The sequence below is a fragment of the Enoplosus armatus genome, chromosome 20 (assembly GCF_043641665.1).
Source record: "Enoplosus armatus isolate fEnoArm2 chromosome 20, fEnoArm2.hap1, whole genome shotgun sequence".
Taxonomy (NCBI): domain Eukaryota; kingdom Metazoa; phylum Chordata; class Actinopteri; order Centrarchiformes; family Enoplosidae; genus Enoplosus; species Enoplosus armatus.
In genome coordinates, this window is record NC_092199.1 from 2897417 (window position 1) to 2924020 (window position 26604).

Here is a 26604-nt window from a genome sequence, read left to right on the forward strand (position 1 = left end):
AGGCCTGCTGAGTTTCCTTCTTATTGTTTCCTCTCTTTCCTCATGACATTAAACGAGGCTTTGTCCTTCACTGTACATCCTGTGGTGTAGTTGCTCTGTAATAATAGTCTATAGGCTTGTTGTTTACAGCTGTGCCATCAACGGTTCCATTTGTACAGATAAGAAATGTTACATGTTATTTATTGCTGTTCACCATGTGTTCAATGCACATCTGGATATTGTGTGCAATATTTTGTTTAGGAAATTGTACATAGAAATAAAGGCTTTTTGATGTATATTGGAAAATCTTGTGGCGTCATTCGTGCTCAAGAAAATATATATATATGATATATTCTTATCATCATTATTATTATTGTTATTATTATAACTATTATTACTATTATTATTATTATTATTATTATTATTATTATAGGGTATTGGGTTGCTTCTGGAGTCACAATGAGCCTATAAATCCCCTTAAAAGCAGTGTAGAGATTAAAATAATTCCAGTTTGACACTCTGCGCGTTAAACTGCCGACAGTCTGGCTGATAAGTCTCTGTTATGTGTTACCTGAGCCTTTTGTGGCCTATATTATCAGCGTGTTACATAAATGATGGATGACTCCGGGGCCTGACAGCGCGTCCCGGCGGGGCGTTACCGCCTCTGTCCGGAAGATGGCGCTCTCTGCCCGCACGGCTCTCGGGGCGCAGCGGGGAGGCACCATTGACTGGAGCCTAACGACCATTATTTCGTCATCATTTGTAACCATGGAGCATGAATTACCTCTTGAAGTCATCAGTGAGGATTTACGACTGGTCAACAAAGGCACGTGATTCCCGAACGCTCTCCCATATTTGGCCGCATACCTGGCAAAGTACAGTAGGGCTTCATTGCTTATAATTCATGATTGCATCCATAAATCGTGCAAGCACACAGGATTATAGCGACAAAGATCTACAAATCGAGGCTTTAAAAATCCAAGCAAATGAGCTCTTACTTTGTAAACTCGTTCTCAGGGCGCTATCCAAATGGCTCCGACTATCAGTTACTAAATTATGGGACTAACGGCGCTGTGAACGGTTCCTTCAGAGACCCTGGCACCATGCACTCCGGGTCTTTCGGCTACAACTACAATGGCATGGACCTAACCGTGAACCGCACCAACACCGGCAGCCACTTCGGGGCCGTGAGAGAGGATGCCCGGGGATTCGCGCCGGACGCCCGGTACAGACAGACACCCAACTGCTCGCTCGCGTCTCCAGATCCGGTGCCGCCGTCGTGCGCCACGGCCAGCCGGGAGCAGCTGGAACTAAAAAGCCCCTCTCCTCCTTCTGACCGGAGCTCGACCTCGAGCGGCAACAATCTCAACAAAAGCAACAGCGCTCATTTCACGGAGATAGAGGACAACACCGCCGCCTCCGAGACCGAGGAAGGCGCACACAGCAGCGGCGGCTCCAGCACGGCACCTCGGGCGCAGCAGCAGCAGCACCAGGACCCCAACGCCACCTCCTCCACTCCCACATCAAATGATTGCCAATCGCCACAAATATTCCCCTGGATGCGGAAACTGCACATAAGCCATGGTATATTTACACATCTCATAATATTCCGTTTTGAAGGATGTCACGCTGACGGTGTGTCATGAATCTGTCAAGTGTTGCATGAGTGAGCAGGCTGGTGTGGATGTTGGGAAAAGACCAAACGGGCGGTATTTGTAAAGTCTTCACGGGGTTGTTTGCTCTCGGTGGGGTTGAGGTTAACTGCCGCTGGAGCCGGAGAGGAGGACGGGCTGTGAGATGTGGATTTGGGCGTTTAAATGTGGGCTGAGTGTGTGCAGGCTGGCTGCCGGCGAGAGCTTGAGATAAGAAAGGCGATAATAACCGTGGAGTGTTGTTATGTGTCGTGTTGGTTGCATGCTTCCCTTCCCATGCATCAGCTCATTTCATGTTGTTCATCCTCCTGGTGAAGCCAAAACAAGTCTCTAGCAGGCACCCCCCCCCTCTCTCTCTCTCTTCTTCTTCTTGTTGTTGTTCAGTGCAGTTGCTAATTTTCTGGATTTTCTGTAAAATTGTAGATATGACTGGACCTGATGGGAAAAGGGCCCGAACCGCGTACACCCGCTACCAGACGCTAGAGCTGGAGAAAGAGTTTCACTTCAATAGGTACCTAACCAGACGGCGGAGGATAGAGATAGCCCACGCCCTGTGTCTTTCCGAAAGACAGATCAAAATCTGGTTTCAGAACCGCAGGATGAAGTGGAAGAAGGACAATAAACTGAAGAGTATGAGTCTTGTAACAGGAGGCAGCGCCTTCCACAACTGAATAACTTTTGGGGGAGAGTAAAAATAATAATAATAATAGTAAAAGAAAAAAGGAAATAAATAAAAAAAAAAAAGAAAGAAAAGAAATCAACGAGTACTGTAAAGCTATTGAAAGCGCAGCACCTTCCAGCATGCCATTGTGATAGAAAAAGAAGTATTCTGTGGTCTTTTTAGTTGACTGTTGTTGTACTATGATAGCTTAGATGTCCTATTTGGAAGAAAAAAAGAAAAAGAACATGTAAATATTATGGAGGGGTATTAATTGTCCATGCTTTTTGCTCTCTCTTGAAGGTGTTTCAACTTCAGCTCTTTATTGTGACTTCTTGACGGTCTAACAGGAGTAAACTCATTGTACAGTTACACGAAGAAAAAAGAAAAAAAAGTTTCCAAACCATATGCTGCTCTTCATTGAATGTAAACCTAATGTATTCCGGGGCCATTCAAAGCGCTTTAGTGTAAGTTTTACTGCTATTTTTGATGGTTATCTTGTGGCCACATCCATAAAGTTTCATAAACAAAGCCAATGTGTAGCTCTAGGATATTTTGTGCATTTATTATTATTATTATTATTATTGTTTAGAAGTAATTATGAGCAATGCAAATGTATTCAACCTGTCAATGTGATAAATTTTTAGTGCAAAGGGTTATTCTGTGGATAGGCAGTGATGTGAGCTTTTTTCGCCAATAAGCTTTTTGTATTTGTAAGTGAACTCATAGCGCTTGGAAATAAAGTTTCTCTCAATTGCTTTGAACGTGTCTCGACTGTATTATGAATAAGAGCGAGAAGGAGCTGCGGAACAACTAATGATTAACCTGTAAGAATTATAAAAGTGTCACATGAACAACAAGATTCCTGGCTCCATTTTGACAGAGAAAACACAAATATCTAACTTTTTTTTTTCTTTTTTTTAAACTTACCTCCTCTGACCTCCCTGCAGCGAGATGCGTGTTTGCCATGTGGGAAATATGTTGTTGATAAAATCCCCCCAAAAACACACACAGTGGCTTTGGCTTTACAGGTATATAGGCAAGGCTGAAGTTGGTAAAAATCCCCCCTTGCCAAAGATCGTATAGGCCTATATTACTTACAGACTGTGAAAAGTCACGTGAGGTCCATAAAGTTGGTTTTATGGTTTTGGGGAGTAGACAATGTACTATATAATTCACAACCTTGAATGAAAGTGACGGCTTAACTGCGTGGATGGGACTGGAAAGGCTGGACTGGGGAAGGAAGTGGTGTCCAGTCATATTCAGTTAGTTTAAGCTGCAGGAAAACTTGGAAGAAACTGGAATAATAATATTGTGGCTGCCTACAATTTTATTTTAAAATGTCAGAATTTTTATTGAGACTCTTGCACATTTTAGTTTTTAAAAAAAAATGCTGTTCACACACCTACAATTTGAGATAAAAGCCAGATTTCTTCCAGATTTCTACCCGCAGAACACCACTCATTATTTGACACTTTTAATGTTTTGTTAAAATGAAAATGTCTTTAAAGACCTTTATTTCTTCAGCAAAGGCAAATGTTCATTACGTTTTCTGGTGTTAAAAAAATACACACTTTATTTTGCAAACACAAAATGTTTTGGAGGAAAAAGAAAGTCTTTATTATTCGACTTTAAGACAAATTCGAGGTTTTATGGGAGCTGCCATGACACGAACTTGAGCGGGGTCCCGGAGTGATTTATCCGGATCTGTCAAGTCACCGAGCGGCCAAAGGTGAAGTCTCGGACAAGCCTGATCCGGACACACAGGCTTCACTGACTTTACATAAAGACATCTCAGGCTATGGGCTGCATGCATTGTCTGCAGGCTAATAATAAAACATAATGATATTATGTTCAGGAAACTGAAGGCTGCATGAGACTTCTTCTCAAACTCATTTCAGGTAGCCTAAAAAAAAGAAAGTTAAAACCAGTGGTGGGCTATATGGGTCCCAGACATTTTCCACATATTCATAACTATTAAGTGGCAATTTAACCAGCGTAATGAGTATTGCATATTGATAGGGGTAATCTGTACCCGGATCTCATGCATAATTCATAGCGGCGGGGATCATCGCTGGGTCAGTAGACGGTGCAGACTGCAGCCGCAGATGCGTCAGGAGGAAGCGCGCTGCCACCAGACTTTGCACCGTCACGATCCGCAAAACAACAAACTGTCTGTGTTTTGCACATGAGATAATTAAATGTTTTTATTTCTAATAGATTTCATATTCTAAGTGCTGTGTTTTTTGATTAAAAAAAAAAAAAAAATCACTGCAAACGTGCTGCGTAAATTTAACAGGATTCAGTTCCTCTTTTGTCTGCTCCGCTTTGCAATAAGATCCGTTTGATAGTTTAAAAATGTGCATAAAAGATGGCGCAAGATATGTAGTAAATAATGGGGTTTAAAAGCCACCATGGAGCATCCCTAACACTAATATGGGTTCAATTCTTTTTGAACAAAATCTATTCAAACACTGTTTCCTAATGAAGCTCCAGTTTCAATGCAGTTAATTAGGTCATAAATAAATAAATCAGTTTTAAATTAAATGCAAACTGAGAAAACTGTATTTATTTTACAAACTTCATGTCAGTGATTTTAAATCCGCCACGTCTCACATTTAATGTTGGAATACACGAAACAAAAGTCACCTTGGACGGTTTTTTGGGAGGCTGGCTCATGCTGTCATGGGGGCTCAACATCTGGCAGGTTCTGTTTGTGTGTTGTGAGGTGACGTAATGCAGCTGCACCGCCAGCAGAGGGCGCCTCAGACCGGCCCGGAGGATGATGGATGGGTTTCTCTTTTCTTCTCCCCTGCTCGGGCTCTTGTCATCGGGGGCATGTAGGTTACAGAGCAGAAACACAGAAACACCAGAGTCACTCCGAGCGTGTTTATTAGTTATTATCTCTTTAGGTTTGTCCAGACTGAGTGCAGAGAATGAGCCTTTAATCCTGAGACTCTGAGCTGAGAGTGAAACTCTCTCCAGAACATAAAGGCTTGATTCTTTCAGTCAGACTGAGACTGAGCTGCTGTTTCTTTTCACTTTATTATTCTGGGAAGCAGCTGAGTATCAAGTGCTGCACGATTTTGAGCGACTTGTACTTTACTTGAGTATTTCCCTTCTACTTTATACTCCACCACATTTATCTGACAGCTAGAATCACTTGTTACTTTAGATTTTAGCACAAAAAGAGCACATGTTTATAAAGCTAATACATTTTCAGACACTACACCTTTCTGGCTTGTGACGTGTTACAAACAGTCTATGAGTTGTTGTCAGCAGCTCCACCAAACAAATATTTCCCTTCAAACAAACAAAAGAAAGTTTGAGGCCCATCTTATGACCCTCTGGAGGGGCCAGACCCCTAGGTTGAGAACCACTGGACTAAACATTGACGCGTCAGTATTAACAATCTAATATGTAATATATAATAACAGTCACTCACTGGGGTATTTTTACTTTTGACCCTTTACGTATTTTGTTTTACTTTTACTTGTAATGATGTATATTTCCACATTGTGGTATTAGTACTTTTACTTAAGTAAAGGATCTGAGTACTTCGTCCAGCACTGTGAGCCTGAAGGGAGATGAAACTTGGGTTGAATGACTAACAAATAGATAAAAATTACAGATAAATAATTTCTGTCCAAACCTATGTTGGTATATTTTGGTACCACTTTCAACTAATGACTCAACTAATATGGTTAATAAATCTGTTGTAAGCCATAAATAATAATAACTTTTGGGTTGGCAGGTTATGGAAACTATCTGAGAAAAACTCCCGATGATCGGGACCAAAATCCATTTATTAATGACTTATTAACATTTATAACTGCGGGCTTGATGTATTAAACTCCTTTATTAATAACTTATTAACATTTATAGCTGCAGACTTGATGTCTTATTAGAAATGAAGACACCCATGAACATTTTTAAACTGATTACCATCATTTACAACTGCATTATTACCAAATAGAAAGGGACAAACAGCAGCCAATTTGATTTTTCACAACCTGGCAACCCAGAATTAGTAGTTATCTGTGCTTATAACGGACCTAAATGATTTATTAACCATTAATAAAGCCGTTAATAGTAAGTCATAAACCCCTTATAAAGGAGGCCTTATTAGGAACAGGTAGAGATCAAAATCATGTCTAAAAAGTTAAAGCTCTGCATCCATAAATTTGAATGTGTTCTTTATTAATATTTGGACTTTATTAATTATTAAGGAGGCTGCAGCTTCTGTCCACAGGTGACCTGTCATCTATATATACCCTGTAGATCCGAATTTGTGTAAATATAGCAGCAGCCACAAATTCGCATTTTGGGGAGTATGTAGGTGATGACACATCAACTAGGAGGGGAAAATACTAATGACTTTCTGTAACAAACGTTTGGTGACTTAATAATTCATCAATAATGCATAATATAATTTTATGGCAAATAACATGGACCCTGCTACATATGTGATGTTTTCTCTGCCTGGTAATATGTGATTAAAATGTTGTTTTTGTGAGAGGAGTTCTGTATGGAACGTCCATGCACAGAGCTGCAGGCCTTCACCAGACTACATATGCTTTTTGAGTGTTTTTTTCTCTTTTTCTTCTTTTAGCTGCACATTGTTGGAGAACATGACATCTGTGAAAGTTGCAGGACGAGCCCTCAATGTGGGGCATTGTTCGGCACATCATTTGTCTTCTTTTCACTGCGCTGCCTGTAGTCGAGGAGGAGTTTTAGTTTGCAGGGAAACGTGAGGAGGACCTCAACAAACAGACTCCAACAGAACGGACCGGACTGAGAATCTGTGCCGAGGACAAGATGAGACCCAAAAGGAAAAAGTAAGTTTATCAAAGGTGAATTTTTACTGTGTTCATAACAGAAGAGCAGTGTGAGTCTGGATTGGACTTGAGGGAATAATTTAGCATTTATAAGCAGGCAAACAGTTCATTAATGGTTAATAACACAACGTGTGTAATGTGGTTGTAAGCAGCTGTAAGGACGGTTTTAAATGTCTGCTATTACTGTTATTGTCAGCAATTATGACTTCTCCTATAAAGACGTATTTTATATTATTACAACTGTGTTTTATTATAATTCATTATCTGTTTATACACCAGCTTCCACTTACAGGAGTTTTAATTGTTTACAAAGACATAAAATAATAAATAAATAAATAAATAAATAAAATAAACACTTGTATCAGCTTACAACTACAGTCATGTGTGTTATGAACCAATTATTAACTGTTGACATGCTGCTTATAAATGCTAAATAAAGTGTTTACAGGCCTGTCATGGTGATTTAAACAAACTCCTGTTTAAATCTTTTCTTTTATGTGGAAAATTAAGTTTTGATCTTGATTCAGTTGATTTAGCTGCTTTTTTTCAGTTTCACTGTATTTCAATTGTGTTTATTTATGCATTTGTTAGTTTATCTCCTTTCTTGCTTACGTTGTCTGTGGGAGATGAAGTTGCTGCTGCTGTTGATTCGACTGTCTTTGAATTAATTCAGAGCCATAAATCTCCTCCTTGTGGACACGTGGTTCCTGCAGCTAATTGACAAGAGAGGTTGCAGCGAGCTGCATTTGTCAGCAGGCCTGCAGACTGAATGCAGGGGTGGAGGTGGAGGAGGTGGTGAGGAAGAGGGGGTGTTTGTACATGTCCATCACAGATCCGACAGGCAGCATGAAGAGTGTGGAGCTCGCCCGTGGTGATGAAGATGGGATGTAAAGTGCAGCTCAGGGATGTTGTCATATCTGAATGATATAAGTGTGTGTCACCCGCTACAGGCCACAGGGATCACACATGAATTCATATTTATACTGCATGTCTTCATTCACCACATTGACTTATCATGTCGGTCCATCTGCATTTCCCCCTCAAGCCTCCTCTTCCTCCCTGCTCGTATATCAGAGGACGACTTAGACTTTTTGAAGACGCGGCACTCATTGCTGATTTTCTTTGTATTTATATGGCACTTTTTATGGCTCCACATAGGCCATCAGGGAGATTTATGGCACCCATACGCTAAGTTGCCAGTTTATTAGGTACGGCTGTGTATCTCCAATGATATGCAGTAATGAGGGGGGACAAAATATCAGAAACACCTCTCAGTAGGCCAACAATGCAACAGCACCAGCCTCCATGCAGTTGCTCCACATTTCCAGTGCTTTCAGACACATCTCATGGCCTTCATCCCCAGAGTTGGCTCACTTTACTTGATGCCTGTGGGGACTATACTTGCTAATGAAACCCACAGGATGTGGCTGAAAGCTCCTGAATATGTCCAGTAAGCTGCCACTTCCTTAAGTATCTAAGAATCTACAACAAGTCCAATAAAAAGCGAGCACTAAACTGCAGGACTGCTGCACTGGACCACATCAGCTTCAGCCATGTGCACATACACACGTCTGGATCTTTTATGTGAAGCTTTAGAGACATTTCACTCAACTTTCTCTTAATTAAATAAGACAGTAATCATCTTCTCCTGCAGCTATGAAACAAGAGGCTTATATAACTTGTATTTTTTTGGGGGGGGGACGTGAGGACAAACCACAGAGACGGCATGGCTCAGAGATCAAAGGGGGCCATTTGCATTAATTAACGCTACTTAGTTAAATATTACCTATCAGAGCCAATCAAAGCCATCGAGCCAAAAAACGTGAAGATGAGAGATCAAAGCGCCGCCAATCGATCCCCTGCAGCAGTCTGATGGTCCCCATGTAAACCAGACCAGGTCCTGTCAGGGCCTCATTACAGCATCAAGTCCTGCACGGAGACCTTTGAGTGGACGCTGCTGACCGCTGTCTGTCTCCCATTTTACTCATTTAAATTAGAAAAGGATCTGACTTCATCAAGAAGACGCGGTGCAGTCGGTGTGTGAGCGTGTGAAGGCCCCGGCTAAACACCGATAGCTCTCTCTGCCTGGATGATTTATGCCATCTCTGGCATCGGTCCTAAAGGGGATGTTTGAATTTATTATTACAGCGTTGGACACGTTCCCAGGACTGTTCAAACACAACAGAGACGTAGCTGCTTGTGTGTCCACAGAGCTGTGCTTTCAGGGCTGAAAATGGAGCCCAAATGTGTCGGAATAAAATGAAAAAACGAGAAGCTTTCTGGGTCATTTTTTGGTGGTGGGAGGCGTCTTCTTAACGGACCATTTTCTTTATCTAAATCCACTTAAAATGAGGTTCACTGCCAAAATATTTCAGCTGTTTTTTCCCTGGCCTCTCTTGTGCCACCTTTTTTTTTTTCCCCATTCTGCTCTAATTGCCATAAAGACGTAGAGGTAGTCAATCTGCTGAATGGAAAAGCTTAAAGAAAAGCAATGTTTTATCTTTATCGCAGGAGCTATTAACATATATGAAAGTGAGCTTGCATGATCAGCAGAAACACACACACACACACACACACACACACGCTGACATTGTGTGCAGAAATGCTATGCAGGGCGGTCTGAGCTGCAGAAACACTGTCCACTCTGCTTCACCCCACTGGCACGCAAAGCCACCGTCACCGCCGCATCTTCTAGCGCGAGAGCCGCCGTCTCTGCGGGGATTATTCTAATCTGGGAGGTTTTACAGAAAGAAAAAAAAAGGGGAAAAAGGTGAGAGGAAGCCGTGTGTGTGTTTTCCGGGAGGATTGTTTCAGTGCGGGATGAATGTAGGTTGTGGAGGTAAGGCAGCCGGGCTGTTGTGCCGCGGACTGGGTTATGTGTCTTTATGATTTACGAGCCTGACTCCAGCCGCGGTTCAACCAGAGTTCAGAAAGCTGCATGCCTCCAGACTTCTGCTCTCACTGCGTCTCTCTTCGTCCTTAAAACTGCTGCTTAAGAACTCTGTTCTGTTTCGGAGGAATTCCAGTTTCATTAAGATGTTAAAAGGTGAAACGAGGCTTTTCTTTTTATGGCGTTTTGTTTCAGTTCAGAGCTTAAAAACAGCTGCAGCGCACAATGGACTTCTGTTATTTTGTGTTTGATGGATGAGTCTTTTTTTTTTTTTTAGCAGATTGTGATGCAACATTTAATTTTTCTCCTTGAAAATGTCTCAGACAGGACCATCCATTAACCGCACAAAGGCTGTTATTTATTAAGCCACAGGCCTAATGTGATGTCAGCAAACACATGATTAAAAATAGAATAAAAAGGAATGCATTTACTTTTATATGTATATTAAATGTGTTTTCTTTTTATGGGCCTAATTATGTTTGGGTGTCTGTGTGAAGGCTAATTAGTATTATCGTTTGCCATTTGTTCTTGCTGCCATTATTATTATTATTATTAGTGTTTCATTTGTGATCTTATCCTTTTTAAGTCCTGAGAAATAACCTTGTTTTATAACCTGAAATCATTACATATCCTTTGTTTTAGCCGTTTTACAACACAATGAAAAATATAATGAGCCTGGTTGCAGGCCAGTGAGGTCTACACTAATTGTTTGGGGTAAACAAAAGGAGCATAATTTAATATCTGCCGTTATTTTACAACATTATTTGAAGATTATTTGTGTGTTCAGGGGATTTATTTCCACAAAACTCTTAATTTTCCGTTGCCTCTCTGGCCTGGAGAGGCTTGCTATTCATGTCAGGATGCTATTGAGTTGATAAGATGGATCGTGTGGTCTCCTCCCTGATTCTGTCTCCGTCTTTTTCTCTGGATCCTCTCAGGCCAGAAGCCCAGGGCTCTCTGGAAACCTGCCATGTGACATTTGGCTGCCAGCGCTCCGTCAGAAGGTCAAAGGGGGCCCCGGTGCACGTTTAATGGAAATGCAGAAAAGCAGTGCGACACAAAACATCCAGCAGCACCACCACCACCACCACCACCACCACGAGCTCTTCAGCGAGTCTTTGGAGGATGTCAGCGGGTTCGCGTGCGCTCATCGAGCGGCCGCACAAGTGGAGACGTTTGAGCGCGCGTTCCCCCGGAGGTCAAAGCAGCAAAACACCAAGTTTCCTCTCAGCAAAAAGGTTTTCCCCTGGATGAAAGAGTCCAGACACTCAGACCAGAAACACGGCAGGAGAATCGCAGGTCTGTGTGTGACAGAAAGAGGCCTCATGCTGATAACTGAGGAAATTATATTTTCTCCTCTGCAGGTCCGAAAGGTCAGGAAGCTGCAGTCAGGCATGAGGGATAAACACACCCTCACATCATTTATAGGAGCTCATTTAAAGAGATATAAACAATAACTTTTATTTATATAGCACTTTTAAAAAAACAAACTTATAAAGTGCTTCACAGAAAAAAATCCAATTAAAATAACATAAATACATGAGACAACATGCAGAAGAGGTTAAAGGGCCCACAAAGTTTTTTTCAGTAGAGAAAACACTGATATGAAAGTTTTCTACAAATGTGTCTCAGAGGCCTTTACAGTTACAGATATCAACCTCTGACCTTTGAATCTCCATTTAGACGAAGGAAAAAGAACTCAAAATGTCTGACTAATATCCACCACTTTAGAAAAATAAGATAAACTTAAGTATAGTCTATACTTTTTCACTGCTCACCATTTGTTTAATATGGAACACCTGAATCCTCCTCTCAGGCCACATCCTGTCAGCCTGTAAACAGCCGTGTGTGGTCGTAGTGATGGTTTGTTTCTGTGTGTGTCTCTCACCATGTTGTTGTTGTTGTTGGTTTGTACGCTTATTTTCTTCTTATTTATTTATTCAATCTTCATTTATACAGGTTTGGTTGTCTGATCCTACATGCTGTTAACAGTTTAGTAAATAACATGAACATAATCAGTTAATAAATCAGAAAACTGTCAGTAAACAAGGTGCAGATTCAGTCACATGGATGTTTACATCAACTGAGATTGTTGTTGTTGTTGTTTTCCCTGCCAATCCATTTAAAGTGGTCTAATTGTTTTAATGCTTTGGGGTCATTTTATTGTTGGATGCAACACTTCCCACAACCCCCATTACTCGTTGCCTTGGCAACAAGTAAACAAACAACAAACGCAAGCAGGCAGAGAAAAATACTGAAAATGGTCTTGAAGTCATGAATAAATAAAGAACAAGAATAAAACGGAGGAGGCTCCCAGTTACCGCTCTCAGTGATTAAACCCGGCCAACCTTCTTGTGTCCGTCTCCACAGACTGCACCGCCAACGAGAAGTGTCCAGGCGCGACCCCGGCCTCCAAGAGGACGCGCACCGCGTACACGAGCGCGCAACTGGTGGAGCTGGAGAAGGAGTTCCACTTCAGCCGCTACCTGTGCAGGCCGCGGCGGGTGGAGATGGCCAGCCTGCTCAACCTTCAGGAGAGACAGATCAAGATCTGGTTCCAGAACCGGAGGATGAAGCAGAAGAAGGATGAGAGAGTGCAGGGCCTCACCACCGCCGCCGCCACCACCACCACCACCACCACCTCCTCCTCCTCACCCGTGTCCTCCCCCTCCGCCCCGGGCAGCCCCACTCTGTCGAGCCTGGGTTATGTCCATCTGGGCGGGGATTACCAGCCGGCCTCCCCTCCGCTCAAGTCCCAACAACACCAGCCGGCGTACCCTGCAGAATACTCCAAATATCCAGCTCCAGGCTTCACGCACGGCCCGCAATTTAATATGCAGTACAACACGCACAGCAGCTCACACACAACAGACCCTGATGTGGATCTTAACGGGTCATATTTCTCACAGAGCTGCACTCAGGACAGAATCATGCAAGCTCCCAAACTGACTCATCTGTAGCAGACCAGAGACTCCAACAACTTTCCCTTTAAACTTAAGAGAATTCGCTGGCCTGTCTGGATGCATGCATTGTTATTATTTATTTATTTATTTGACTAAGTATCTAAATATTAGTCTCAACTCTTATTTATTTGTATTCACCTTGTGCATTTTACATCTATTGTGTCGTGCTAACTTTCACGCATGGGCCTCTTCTGATCATTTTTCAGAGACATTCAGAAACGCTGTAATGCAGCTCTGTGGCTTCAATTCAAAATGTTCACCGCTGTTATCTCAGCTACATAAATAAACGCAGTTTGTTGAGATTCACCCACCAGACTCTCCAGAGAAAATACTCGAATAAAAGAGCCAGTTTACAAAAAAAAAAGGAAAAGACGACTCCGATGCAGCCAAAACGTTTGAAAAAAAAAAGGCAAATTCCCTTTTTTTTGTGTGTTAAAGCTTAATTAGCACTTGAATCTATAACATCACATTAACTCTTACTTAATTACAGGATCCTTACGGTTGAGTGTGGACGTGACAGGTTTTTGGAAGATATTACATTATAGTCTTTGGTGTCGTTAACTCTCAAGCACGAAAAAAAAAAGACGCTATATATGGTTCTTAAATGCGTCTTTGTTCTTTTATGGGTAAAGTGGGCCACACAAGCTGTCAGCCTTTAAAAAGAGCCATGATGGATCACTGAATCCACCGAGTCTGTCTGCAGGACTCATGTTGTGGAGGGGCCGAACAGCAAGCCAGTGTTTCACCAAACTTATATCTAGATAAATTCATAACGAGCTTTCAGTGTCGAGATTTTCGTCTCAAACGTGATGTTTTAAGCCAAATTAGTGCGCAACAAAAAAACAATATCACCGCTAAAAACATATAGGCCATAAATTAAAAACGGGCTAATACATCAACATATAAATGGATATCTATAATATCTATTCAGGTTTGTTCAAAAGAATAATTTGGCAGTTCATGTACTAACTTCAAGACAATAATATGAGGATGTCTGCACTATTTTATATTTGGAGGGTATAATTATTATAATATATTATGCCGTTATTACACATAAAACACAACACTAAATCCACATTATCATTATTATGTTACAAATATCTTGTCATTATTTTTAAATTTGGTCGTTTGGAGCTCCTCTAACACTGCAGCCTGAAAATGTGTCCTGATGTTTGTGTTCTTATCAGATGGATGAGCGCGTTTGATTGAAGCATTTGTCATGTAAATGCGAGCCGTTTGATGGACGAGCCTGCAGACTTGACAGAGTGCTGTAGGTCCTTCGCCATTGGCGTTTAGCGGGTCACATGGTGTGTCAGGAAGGTGATATGAGGGTGGAAGGCAGTTTTACAGCTTTGACATACTACCTAGAAGGTTAGGGCACAGGGAGCACCGATTAATGACTGCTCAGTCTTGATCAGCTGTGAACAAACAATAGGCCCAAGTCCAGGATGAACTCCTACTTAGACTATCCCGTGTGCAACCGGGGAGCAAATATTTTCAGTGCCAAGGCCGGATACCACAATCTGAACCATGGATACATGTCGTCCAACTCGTGCGCAACAAGTGATAGTTACACACCGGACGGGCGCTTGGTGGCTGCAGCTTCTGCGCCTCACCAGACCCCGAGCCTCCCTCTGCACCACCAGACACACGTCAACTTGGATCTGCAGTTTGCAGCACCGGGGAACTCCATGTATGGGTCACCTCTGGAGTACGGACATCACCAGTACGGCCTCGCACCCGAGCAGGACCGGAGCTTCATTCATGCGCAAGTTTCACCCCTTGGAACAAACATGGCTCCCTACAGCGGGGACAGCTGCGGGCCTGGAGTTGCAACGGGCAGCCAGTACCTGCATTTTGGCAACGGGGATCAGAGGCTGCAAGAATATTCCGAGAGTGTTTACACAAGGTTACCGGCCCAAAGCAAGGAGAAGGATTTGGAGCACGTGGAGGAAACTTCTAAAACATTCGACTGGATGAAGGTGAAGAGGAACCCCCCTAAAACAGGTTTGTTCATCTCAGATTAGAGAATTAGAAGATAGGAGTGCAGTTTAGAGAAGCCACCAGACCTCTGGAGGTAACACTGACTCCCAGTGCGTAAAATACAATGAAATCTATGTGAATTGTTCTGAAAAATTGTATTTGTCGACTAAAGTTTTTTACATTTTTCCGTTCATTCACGCATTATTCATTCACATCTGAACGCCACGCTTCAGCTCCGTGACTCTCGTGTCTTTCTCCATCACCCATTCATCCATTTCTCACCACAGCGGTCCTGTCGGAGTTCGGGGTTCCCGGCCAGCACAACGTGATCCGCACCAACTTCACCACTAAGCAGCTGACCGAGCTGGAGAAAGAGTTCCACTTCAACAAATACCTGACGCGGGCTCGGAGGGTGGAGGTCGCCGCCAGTCTGGAGCTCAACGAGACGCAGGTGAAAATCTGGTTCCAGAACCGCAGGATGAAGCAGAAGAAACGCGAGAAACTGGGCTGCGCTCTGGTCAACACTCGGGCACCTGTGGAGAAACTCTGCGGCCCTGACACCTCTCCAAAGGCCAAGGGGAAAGACTGTGAACCATGATGTGACGTTCAAAAGAAAAAAAATAATAATAAGACTATGGGGGCCTGAGCAGTTTCCCACTTCTTTCCCTCAGTCGCACCATTCCAGAAAAACTGTGAAAAATGCATGTGGACTTGTGAAGTATACAGGGTATGTCTGTGTCTGCTTATATGGCGCCTTGATTTCTGAATTGGATGCTGAGAAACTTTTAAAAAAATGTCCTTTCATCCGTTCTTGTGTTTGTAACCTTCCTTTCATGAGCCCATGCTTTGTTTTGTGTTGGAGCACTGAAGTACTCAGTGTCATTGTTTGCACTATTTATTTACAGGGTATTTTCCAACCAACCGTCGAGAGGATTTAGCTTAATAAAGTCTGTGAAATGGAAAGTGTGTTATTTGCCGTTTATGTAAAAAGAAAATGTTTATGTAACAAATGCTGATAATCCAATCAAACTTTTAATTTTGATACAGCTCGTCTTTTTCCTCGTTTCTAAAAAAATATATGTATATAATAAATTGTTCTAAATACGAATGCTTTTTTGAATCGCATTACAAATTCTTTTTTCTATATTTACTTCCATTAATAGTCTCACCAAAGTCCCCTTGCATAATGTGACAAGAGGAATCTTTCACAACACATGGGGTGGTTCCCAGTGACCTTTTCACCCTGAAATACCTCCAGGGGCTCTAAACATGACAACAAACTCCAGGGAGCCAGGTCTCACCCTTGATTTGTTACCCAAATTCTGCTCGGACACAGCTGACACAGGTTGCAATGACATCCACTTGTATTTTACATAATTTGAGGTAAATACTTTTCATTAAACAACCATGTTTTCCTTTTAAAAAACCTGAGGAATTAAGCCGAGGATTTAACCTTTCAGTGCTCATTTTGGCGTCACCTTAAGCTAAACGTTTGCCCGACCTGACCACCTAGTTTCATCTGATGCTGAAGGGGCAGCAGTTTCAATATTTGCACTGGGTGTTAGGTTTGCGCACACAGTTTCTGCCCCAGCAGCTCTGGCCTGTTGGTGCCCTTTTTCCTAAAGCTGAGGTTCACACAGAGTTCAGGCACAAATGAATGCAGAGTCAATCTGTCAAGACACCAGAGTGGCTGAGAGAAGCCAACTCTAGGCCTCTCATACTTGAGACTTCTGCAGTTATTGCTTTTAACATTTAGACTAAAGAGATTACAGTACATTACGTCAATGTTCTGGTTTGTGCAAACTAAAAACTGTTATAAGTTCAGGGCCTCTGAATAAGATGTTTTTAGGAAATGGAAATCAGCAATCATTTGAAATACATCTGCATGAGTATGCAGTTCTCTCACAACTATATTAAAAATTAATACAGTTCCACTAATAGAAGTTACAGTTGAAATACCATACGGCCCATTACTGTAAATTAGAAAAGGGCTGAGAGGTTTGTTGTCATGCATTTCTTTATAAGCCAAAAGCTTCCTCTTCACATGAGTCACAAGGCCAAGGACTGGGGAGGTGACGATCGATATGGTGAATAGTGACAGATTCAACAACAAAAAGGGAGACGGTGCAGAAAACAAGTGTGGGACTTCATTCCAGAGGTGTGATCCCTGCCATCTCTGTAGGTAATACCTCAGCGCTCCCAGCGGACTCTCCATCTGGAGGTGTCAGAGTCGGCGCTGCAGCCAACACCACGGAGACAGATGTTCAGCTGGGGGAGAGGAGGAGGATGTTTTTCACCTTCAGATCAGCGTAGCACTCTTTGCCTTCTGCCGGAGAATGTAGGGCAAGGAGAGGAGAGGAAGCAGAAAATGGTTAATGGACACTGAGGGACAAGAAGGAAGATCCTATATGCTCACAAAAACAATCAAAAAACTCCAAAGCACAAACACCTGACTGCACAAACATGAGGTCTATTGATTGATGCCGCAGCCAACCTCTTTCTCCTCAGATATCTTACACATCTTTAGCCCCCCCCCCCCCTCACTTTGTTTGAGGTCAACCCAGTGCTGTTTGTACCCCATGCTGCTTGCAGTTGTTGCAGGCTCTTTTACAAGTCTATTGCCAGGCTCACTTCCTTGGTTTTCTACCAGTTCCTCTGTCGCATGTCACTCTGCAGGGTCCTGGGGCTTCAAAGGGAAACTAGATACAGTATTCATGGGGTAACGGGGGGTTGGTCATCTAAGAGATACCACAGAGGAGTAATTTTTGTTGGCAGATATCAAACACAGCTATTTAGGTTAACCATTTATCCATCACATACAGAATACATACTGTGGTACTCTGATAGGACACGGAGATAAATGGAGCGTCGAAGGAGCATCTGCTCAAGAGAGAAACACCAAACAGAGAAATATTGACAATATTTCAATATAAAATAAAAGACATCAGACCTTTATAAGAAGAAGAAGATAGTCACATTTCCATCATTGTCCATAGTGTCTTTTGGCTGAGCAAAGAATACAGTAAAGTAAGAAGTGGGGCTGCAAATGATGATCATTTTCATTATCGATTAATTTGCAGATTATTTTCTCTATTAGTCGTTTGATGACGAAGCTGGAACCATCAAATGTTTGGCATTTTTGCTTACCCAAAATTGTTGCTGATTAATTTTATAATTATAATTTATAATTAACCCATATTACAATGCATTTAGATATCCATGCATTTAGTATTATTAATACTGTTAATAAAACTATACCTTTTAGCACTTTTTAAGAGGGTGACAGTGGACAGTCACATATGCAATTAGTATTCTGCAGATTTTCACCAATATTAATTTAAATTCCATATTTTTCCACTGTTATGGTTGAAGCCTTGTGGAGTTATGACACACTCTCTTCTTCTTTTGTTATGGCGCCGAGGCTCTTTTTAGCCCAGGCTGGGAGATTCTTGACAACCATCCCCCATCCGAGTCAGGCTCTATTGGATCTGGAAGCACCAGCCGACCTGGAGCCCCAGCCTCCTGGGTCCCCCCGCGACTGCATCCTTTCCCCACTCCATCAGCATAGTAACTGAGAGAGACAAGTGACTTGGCCAGGGTTAACGTCTTAATACTCCCTGGGATTGCCTCCAGGAGCCAAATGGCTACCCCTAATAGTTTTCCTCCTCCATGTGCCTGTCAGACCGCCATGACTATATGCCGTAAGAAAAACAAGAGCAGCTGAGAGGCAGAGTAACGAAGCAGCACAGTGAAATAATGAGGGGTGGTGAGGAAGAATATAGCACCCATGAAAAGGTTTGGCGTAAAGATACAGGTCGGAAGCAGTGCTCGCTGCCCAGACGCTGATGCCAACCCTGCCTGGATACTTTGCATGGAGAGCCTGTACACTTGAAATTAAACCGGCTTCTTCCTTTAGAGCCCAGGAGGAGAAAACCAGAACTCAATCAGTGTCACGTCACATGGTTCAAAGCGGCCAATTCGATGCTGCCAGCAGGTTGAGAAATGCAAGGTGACAGTTCATTTTACCAGTGACAGTGTGTCGGTCTCGCTTGCTGGTTCCCCAGTCAATTCCCAGCGAGCAGTGAAGGTTGAGCGTTGCTGGAGACAGACAGCAGCCCCCCCCCCCCTCGTCGTCCTCACCACCACCACCACCACTCTCTCATCGACCCCGCTCTGCTTTGTATTCCAATTAACTGGACAGAGGGAGAGGCGGCAGTGTGCAGGATCACAAGCACAGGCATACACATTCTTCTGGCGTCCTTCCAGTCTCTCAATCCCTCTACTATCAATAGTGCTTCTCCTTTTCCCTTCCCTTTCCCCTCTCCTCGGCTCATGACAAGGGCCAGTTGTTCCAGGGGGATAATTCATAGATTCTTCTTTAACAACTGCCTCTAGGGACAATGTCTTGGTAATGAAAAATAGGTCCCTCTCATACATTCATATATCACATGTAATAGAGGTATGTAATCACTCAGTCGAGTCAACGCACTGCTAGCTGTAACTGCTATCCTTAACAGACACCTCAAATAATGCTGAATTAATATTTTGAAATGGCTCATATATCCTAACATAATACAATTTGAATGATTTTATATTCAATGCTCTCAGAGCTAACATTGATTTGACTACAAGCTGAGGTAACCCCCCCGAGTCAGTCAATATGTGGCCGGCTGAAGGTTGTAGATTTAGCGCAACACATTTGCTCTTCTGTCTTCTGTGTCCTCAATCTATCATCACTTTTTACCTCACCGCCACCAGAGCCCCCCTACACTGACATATGTTTGAGCAATGGGTGGGTTGGGAATACAATGATTCTGAGGAAATCCGAAAAGTAAACTACCTCTTTTTATCTCCTCGAGCAACACAAACATTTACAACAACAGACCCTTAAGAATCAGGCCAAACACCTTTTTTTCCCCCTTCAAATCAAGGGTTTGAATATGCTGTGACATGTTTAAATTAGGGGCGACATTTGAGCACCAACTTGAGATATTTGCTATTGGAAAAGGTGACATGTATTCTAACAGAGTGATTTATGCCAATGGTTTAAAACAATCTGCAACTTGAGTCCTCTCTTTTTTTTGTACAATTTTTAAGCTTTTTACTGAACGTTGGACAAAAACACGCCCTTTAACACACAACGCTTCCTTTTCTGAAATAAAGATAAAGACAAACAGAGGCTGAAAGACGGGCATGGGTGCTTCACTATTTGTCCCTCTGGACTGTAAAAGAGTTTCTGCCTATCTTGAGAAGGCAGTGTGGTGTGTGTGTGTGTGTTTGCAGGACAGGATACACACACACACCCTTCATGCCCTGAGGATCCTCCTGACTCTCTCTCTTGGCTATATCAGATCAGAGAGACCTGCTGTCCCTCCCCACACCGCAATGCAAATGAAAAGGAATGCGCTGATAAAAGGCCAGATCCTAAAGATGAGAGGGCAGAAGGAGGACAGAGGCAGTGAATGCTAAAGGGGGGAGAGCCTCTTGGGGAGATGAGAGGTGGCGGAGGAGTCAGTGTTAGTAGTAGCGGGAGATCATAGCCTTGCTCCCCCTCAGCAGCGTTTGATACAGGGCTTTTGTCGCTCTTTCAGCGGTGCATTGTTGGGTGGTGTAATCCCCGTCGGATTACAAAGGGCTTCCCTTTTCATATGGGGCTGACCCAGCAGGCAGGTGGCTGGGGCTCTGTGGAGCTGTCAAGGGGAGGGAACCTCTTTTTCAGGGGAGGGGACCCCAGTTCCTCTTACCTTCACAGGGGCTTTTTGCTGGGAGGCCAGTCAGGCGCAGGTCAACATGGGGACACTTCTGACATGGGATTCAACTCGCCCTGACCCCGTGGCTTGCTGTAGAGAAGGGAAAGAGACCATCATACAAATAGCATTCAACATGAAATACTGAAAAATACAGAAAATGATTAAAATACAAGTACACAGTGAAAGGAAACTGCTGCTGCTTTTTTTGTTATAATGTTGTAATATAATTTCATTTAATAGTAAAATGCCTTTTATTATACTATACAGTTTAGACATGATTCAAAATGTTGATCAGTTTCTGTTAAAATACTCAGGCCTGCTGGTCTGTGAAATAGCGATTCATGTTGTGTAGGATATTAAATAATCATCTTGTGAGCTTGAATACACATCACACATTTTAAAAGGCAATACAAATATAACATGAGTCCAACATATAGCCTTGATTGATATCCGGTGTATTCTGTCGATGTGAGCGGTGTCTGATTGAGCTTTGGTTTCTTGATGGCTTTCCTTGTAGTGTTTCAGTAATACCGGATCAATAAGGCGATGGTCAGGCCCACCATTATTTCTATTACTACTACCAATATCTCCTCTACACTAATGTCAACTGTGTGTATAAAAGCCCAGTACAGGCCACCCCACTGCTGTTCACCCTCTACTGGTAATATAAACCATTCATCCATGCCCTGTCAGATATAGTGAGGGACCAATTAGGTGATGCTGCATTCAAGTGTTGTCAGAAATAACCTAATTAGTTTGTAAGCTTAAATCAAAGACTCATCGAAGTGGAGAGTACAGTGAAATTGAGAATTTTTGAAACCCGGTTTGACAAGATGTGCTACTTAGGGTGAAGATAATGTTTAACCATTTGAAAACCAGATTTAGTAATTGAGCCATAGCCATTACAGGTCCCCATAATGTTAGCATTTTCAGCGAAACATCACTTGAATGTGAATGTACCACAACGTATATTTATACTTTCACAGCTTCTAAAATGGTGCTTGAAGGGAGCATACAGCTAGGGTACATTCAGGCTAAAATAAAAACACTTTTAAAAACGAATTTCTACCTTTGCAGTTAGTGTACAATAAAATATATTTAATAAGTTAAGAATAAGTTCTACCGTCGTTGTAAAAGCACGTCTGAATGTACTACATCGCTGATTTACGATTTTACAACCTCATTAACCGATATGGATGATATGAGTACTTGAATGCAGCGCCCGCACAAAAGTGGTGGAAAAACATAACTAGTGCACATTCAAGTAAGTAAAAATAATTTCCACCTTTATTGTGACGTTAGGTGGTAAATATATGAACTTACTCAGAGGTAGTGTTGTTAGAGGAGGAACGCTGGTTGCCTTCAGAGAGCAGGTAGGTTAACGTTAACGTTAAACAAGCTAACGTTAGCTAACGTAATTATAACAGCCTCCAGGTTAAACATGCTAGCTAGTTAATGGCCTCCAACCACGACAGATAAGATAAGTTAGCTAACAGTACATTAGCTACAAGTTTGCCTAATGTCTTTGTAAAACCGTTACACTTTGTCTGAAAGGTAGACAGGTTCAGGTAAGCACAGCATTTGTTTACAGGACACCTACACCGTGACCTAAAATAAGAGGCGCGAAATGACCATTTCCGGGCTAAGGGTTAATCGGGTTAATCAGGTTAGCAGGTTAGCAGGTTAGCAGCAGTGTGACAGCTCCACGAACTGGTTGTGTGACTTTAAACGGTTAAAGGTTATTTCACTAGGTTAGTCTGACGACCAGTGATGCAGGGATAAAAAACAAACAAACAAAAAGTTAGGTAAAGCATGACCTCTAACCAGTGATCAATCAAACAAGCTTTTAATCTAAATATTAACTACATTTAGGCATTTCTAATCAGCCAAATTAGCTAGGGCAATGTTCCATCAGCTGTTGTTTGTAATAGCTAGCTAGCTAACATAACCAATATGGCCGGTTTTCAGGCTAAGGCTCTGTAAAATATTACTTTGACCAATTTTAGATAACTTTTAGTAGAATAAACAGGCTATTTTTTGTGGCTGCATGAACAATTATGAAATACTTTAGCTACCCTTTTTTAAGGGCTGTTATTTGTTTCACTATAAAACTGGGACATACTGTATAAACCAGCCACCATTGTTTGAATCTCTAATTCTGGAGGATTAAATGCAGTGTTAGATTTCAGAGTGATATTTAGATAATATTTCTGTTTTTAGTTTGGGCAAAGGTTTTCAAGAGACCCTTGCACTTCAGCCATGACCATGTACCTGTAGTACTTTATTGATCCCCGTGGGGAAATAATCTGTTTGCTCTTCCCACTTTGCAGGGAGGTCAGGCTGCGAGAGATCAGGGACAGAGCTGCATATCTGGAGCTGGCAGGGATTCACTGCCTTGCTGAAGGACACTTCAACAGTCCAGATGCTTGCCAACCTGGACATGTGAGGCCAGGTCATTTGGTTGGAGGTTTGAAGGTATGATCAAGGGGACTTTAGCATTGTTTACAGCATTTCTAAATGTAACTGGACATAGAAAGATTTTTTGACACAGGGCCACAGTTGGTTGGCAAGTTTTACAAACAAAAATCCATTGAACTCTTTTATGTATTTCCATTTGATTATGGAACAGATGAACGTCCATGTATACTGTTATTAACTTTATATCTTCCCTGGAGTTTCTTTGTGCTTTGATGTCTCGCTTTGTTGAATGCCTGGCTGCTGCCGCCATGGCTGTGCTTGGCTCTCATCACTACACTATTCCAGCTCTAACTACTATTATTAGTCATATTTCCATTATTATTATAGTTGGTATGGCTATTACTGGTGCTGCTATACATGTCTGTCTGTCTGTCTGTCTGTCTGTCTGTCTGTCTGTCTCTCTCTCTCTCTCTCTCTCTCTCTCTCCACCCCACCCCACCCCACCCCACCCAGTCAAAGCAGATGACTGCCCACCTAGAGTCTGGTTCTGCTTGAGGTTTCTGCCTCTTAAAAGGAAGTTTTTCCTTGCCACTGTCGCCAAAGTGCTTGCACATGGTGGGAACTGTTGGGTCTCTAATATTATAAAGAGGATGGTCTAGACCTGCTCTATTTGTAAAATGTCATGAGATGACTTTTGTTGTGATTTGGCGCTATATAAATAAAATTGAATTGAACTGAATTATACACAAGGCATAAAAAGAGGGGCAGAGATACATGTTGTTTCAGCAACAGACAATAATCATACCCAAAGTTTCCATCGTTGTAAGTTGCTCATTCACCACAAACACCTGGATGTACATACGATTTTTCTTACGTTTGTTCCCTTAACACAGGCAGTTTTGGTAGGCTGCAATTCTGCTGAATTTTGCCAACTTACAGGATCATGGCCCCTACTCAGGCTTGCTTTGCAACAGTGTTATTGTAGTTCAGACAGAGGTGTTTTCTCAGTGTCATCAGCCTCGACTGAGGAACCAGAGTGCACAGGAAGTTCTCTTCTGCGCACCTGCTCCACCCCATTTTGTGCAAATCTAGATGCATGCACGGAAGTTAGCTTTCAGAACAAGAGGACACAGGTGGTTAGATGTGGTGCCAGTTGGTCTGTGAGTGTGCCAGGCTTTTGTTCCTGTCATGGAGCTGTAACAGTGTGACAGAGGCTGGATGTGCATAGTCTGCCTTGTGGAGTAAAAACCAAAGTGTGAACGGTCAGAAAAAGTCTGAAACGTCAGCAAACCAAAGTGCCTCGAGTTGGACAGGTGAAAGCCAGGGATGGGGACAATCCCAAACGACATTAGGAGGCTTTTGGATGGTAATGTCTTTATTTTTTACTTTAATAATGCTTGTTTTATTTTATCTTTCAATCCTGTTATGAAAGAAGAGTGTAACTATGCCTATATAATATAAGCATATCACAACAACATATACAAATGATATGATTCTACTGATTTCTTTTTATTCTTTATTTTATTGCTCAGAAAATGCTCGCACCTAGTTGTACAAAGAAAAGCAAACACTAGAACATAGAGAACATCATATCTCTTGACCTTTATAACATACTGTTAACTGTTCCCAACATGGTGGCACCATGGCATTTACTACATTTGCATGTACTGTCATGCCAGCAAACAGTGCCTTTGATAGAACATTTGCATATGTCGGTCCGTTTGTGTGAAATGGGAGTGAGGACATGAAGACATTGAATCAGATAAGTGAGAACTTGATTCACAAGCTTGGTCTTGCTTTACTGGGTGATATTAATATGACTTAATATAACTGAATCAAGTTCAGTTCAATACAATGGTGAAAGAAAATATTAATGATAACTTCTTCCTTTCTACATACATTTGAAAATGTAATGTGTAACCTCTATGTCTTTAGATTTCACAGGTCAAGCCACACAAAGAGTAGTTTTATGTTTTAAAGCCCTGAAAAAGCAATGCAGTAGTACAACTGTAATATAACTACATACCTTTTTAAATATTTCTATTGCCAGTCATCATTATAGAAATGGCTAACAAAGTCAAAAAAGGCCGGCATATTTGAAAGACTTTATTTTCATGAATTTGCATCAGTGAGACTACTAACACATTGTATGAGTTTCCATTTGAAGGATATGTACAGTACAGGCAGTGGACACCAAAACAAAGCTTTACTTTTTATAAAGGAGAAGCACTGACCTGAGACCTGTGAATGAGGAAGATTTGTGGATTCAGTTCTCAAATATGTGAACATAGAAACAAGTTCTGATGAAAACAGCAACTTGTTGTGTTAGACACAGCAGTTCTCAAACTTTTCAGACTTTTATTTTGAATTTCATACTCCAAGGTCATGATATTTAGTGACGATCAGACTTGACAGGACAGACTGAACTATGATCTGTAAAACGATCAGGGTTCTGTCTCACAAACACTATAAACCTGATCAAATGCAGTATTTGTGTGTCAGGAACAGTATTATTCACACTGTTCAGAATTTGTGTCACATCCTGAATGCCATGCTTACAGTGTTTTCTGTTCTCTTCAGACTGTGAGCTGTTTGTGTCAGATATCCTTAAAGATGAGAACCTCAGTGAAGATGCCGAAGAGACACGGAAAGTCTTACTGAATAACTTCAGGGTCGTCCATGTAAGGTAGGAGTTTACCTCCAGAAGCAGCATTAAATCACTGTTTTTAGGAAGAGACACAGAAAGCTGCTTTACTAGTCAAGTGTCACAATGTAATTTCATGACACCATTATCTAACTTTTGCTTTTAATACCACACAAGAATCTTAATTGTTGCTGTAATTGCTTTAAACACAGTTTGCAAAATTACATTTGAAGGAACTCATTTAGTCTAATGGTGTCACCTTCAAGACTTCATTATTGCTCTTATTTATTGTTATGAAAAGCTTTTTAAGATCTCGTAGAATAGTCTGTTTTGATCAGGATAATTTAATCCTATAATTTCAGAGCATGATGAACAGTCCATGAACCCCAAAAAACTGAAACTCTTGTATAAAACGTGGTGATAGATTACTCCGGAAACAACTCCACTGGTGTTTCCTGCACTGCAAGATAACAGGCGCTTTCTCTGGTACAAAGAACTTGTGGTTTTGTGCTCTTCTGTGCCGGAAACAATTTATGATTTTATGAAGCAATACCCGAGCTGAGTAGTCTGAAAAAAAAAAAGCACAGAAAACTTTGCAATTCAGTGCAAAATATTTTGATTTATGTTTTTTTGGATCTTACAGAAACCCTCAAGAATTCCCCTTTCCATGTAAGTAAAATTACCCTGAACAATCTCCATCATCAAAGTATCACATACGACTGTATTTACACTGAGTTGTTTCAGCTGGGTGTATTTATAATAAGTCACAGCTTTATCATTGTACTTCTACAAAAGTTAAATCCTTAAAGTCTCTTCTTACTCTCTCTGT

General features: G+C 41.8%; 4 protein-coding genes across 4 annotated transcripts in view; all 4 read left to right on the forward strand.

Moving 5' to 3' along the window:
- Positions 1-965: 965 nt before the first annotated feature.
- On the forward strand, positions 966-2302 carry hoxb5b (homeobox B5b). The gene is made up of 2 exons (XM_070927018.1): positions 966-1563; positions 2055-2302. The coding sequence occupies exons 1-2, from the start codon at positions 966-968 to the stop codon at positions 2300-2302; spliced, it is 846 nt and encodes a 281-aa protein (XP_070783119.1).
- An 8746-nt stretch (positions 2303-11048) lies between these two features.
- On the forward strand, positions 11049-12977 carry LOC139303397 (homeobox protein Hox-B3a-like). Its single transcript, XM_070927191.1, has 2 exons — positions 11049-11316; positions 12388-12977. Exons 1-2 carry the CDS (start codon positions 11049-11051, stop codon positions 12975-12977), a joined length of 858 nt encoding a protein of 285 aa, XP_070783292.1.
- Positions 12978-14219: 1242 nt separating this feature from the next.
- Positions 14220-15561, forward strand: hoxb1b (homeobox B1b). Its single transcript, XM_070927402.1, is given in 6 exon segments — positions 14220-14289; positions 14292-14318; positions 14321-14346; positions 14349-14409; positions 14412-14987; positions 15251-15561. Coding segments are annotated over 6 exon segments (1071 nt in total).
- An 8711-nt stretch (positions 15562-24272) lies between these two features.
- Positions 24273-26604, forward strand: part of skap1 (src kinase associated phosphoprotein 1) — a 30204-nt gene continuing 27872 nt past the window's right edge. Inside the window, exons 1-3 of the mRNA XM_070926871.1 lie at positions 24273-24497; positions 25712-25817; positions 26419-26444. Coding sequence (XP_070782972.1) covers positions 24458-24497; positions 25712-25817; positions 26419-26444 — 172 coding nt within the window. The 5' untranslated portion in view covers positions 24273-24457. The remainder of the gene's footprint in view (positions 24498-25711; positions 25818-26418; positions 26445-26604) is intronic.

Bases quoted from the DNA above. Each gene is read 5' to 3' on its own strand.
- hoxb5b (XM_070927018.1), top strand. From the start codon at position 966: ATGAGCTCTTACTTTGTAAACTCGTTCTCAGGGCGCTATCCAAATGGC. The intron at 1,564-2,054 runs GTATATTTACAC...GTAAAATTGTAG, and splicing joins GAAACTGCACATAAGCCATG to ATATGACTGGACCTGATGGG.
- LOC139303397 (XM_070927191.1), top strand. From the start codon at position 11,049: ATGGAAATGCAGAAAAGCAGTGCGACACAAAACATCCAGCAGCACCAC. The intron at 11,317-12,387 runs GTCTGTGTGTGA...CCGTCTCCACAG, and splicing joins ACACGGCAGGAGAATCGCAG to ACTGCACCGCCAACGAGAAG.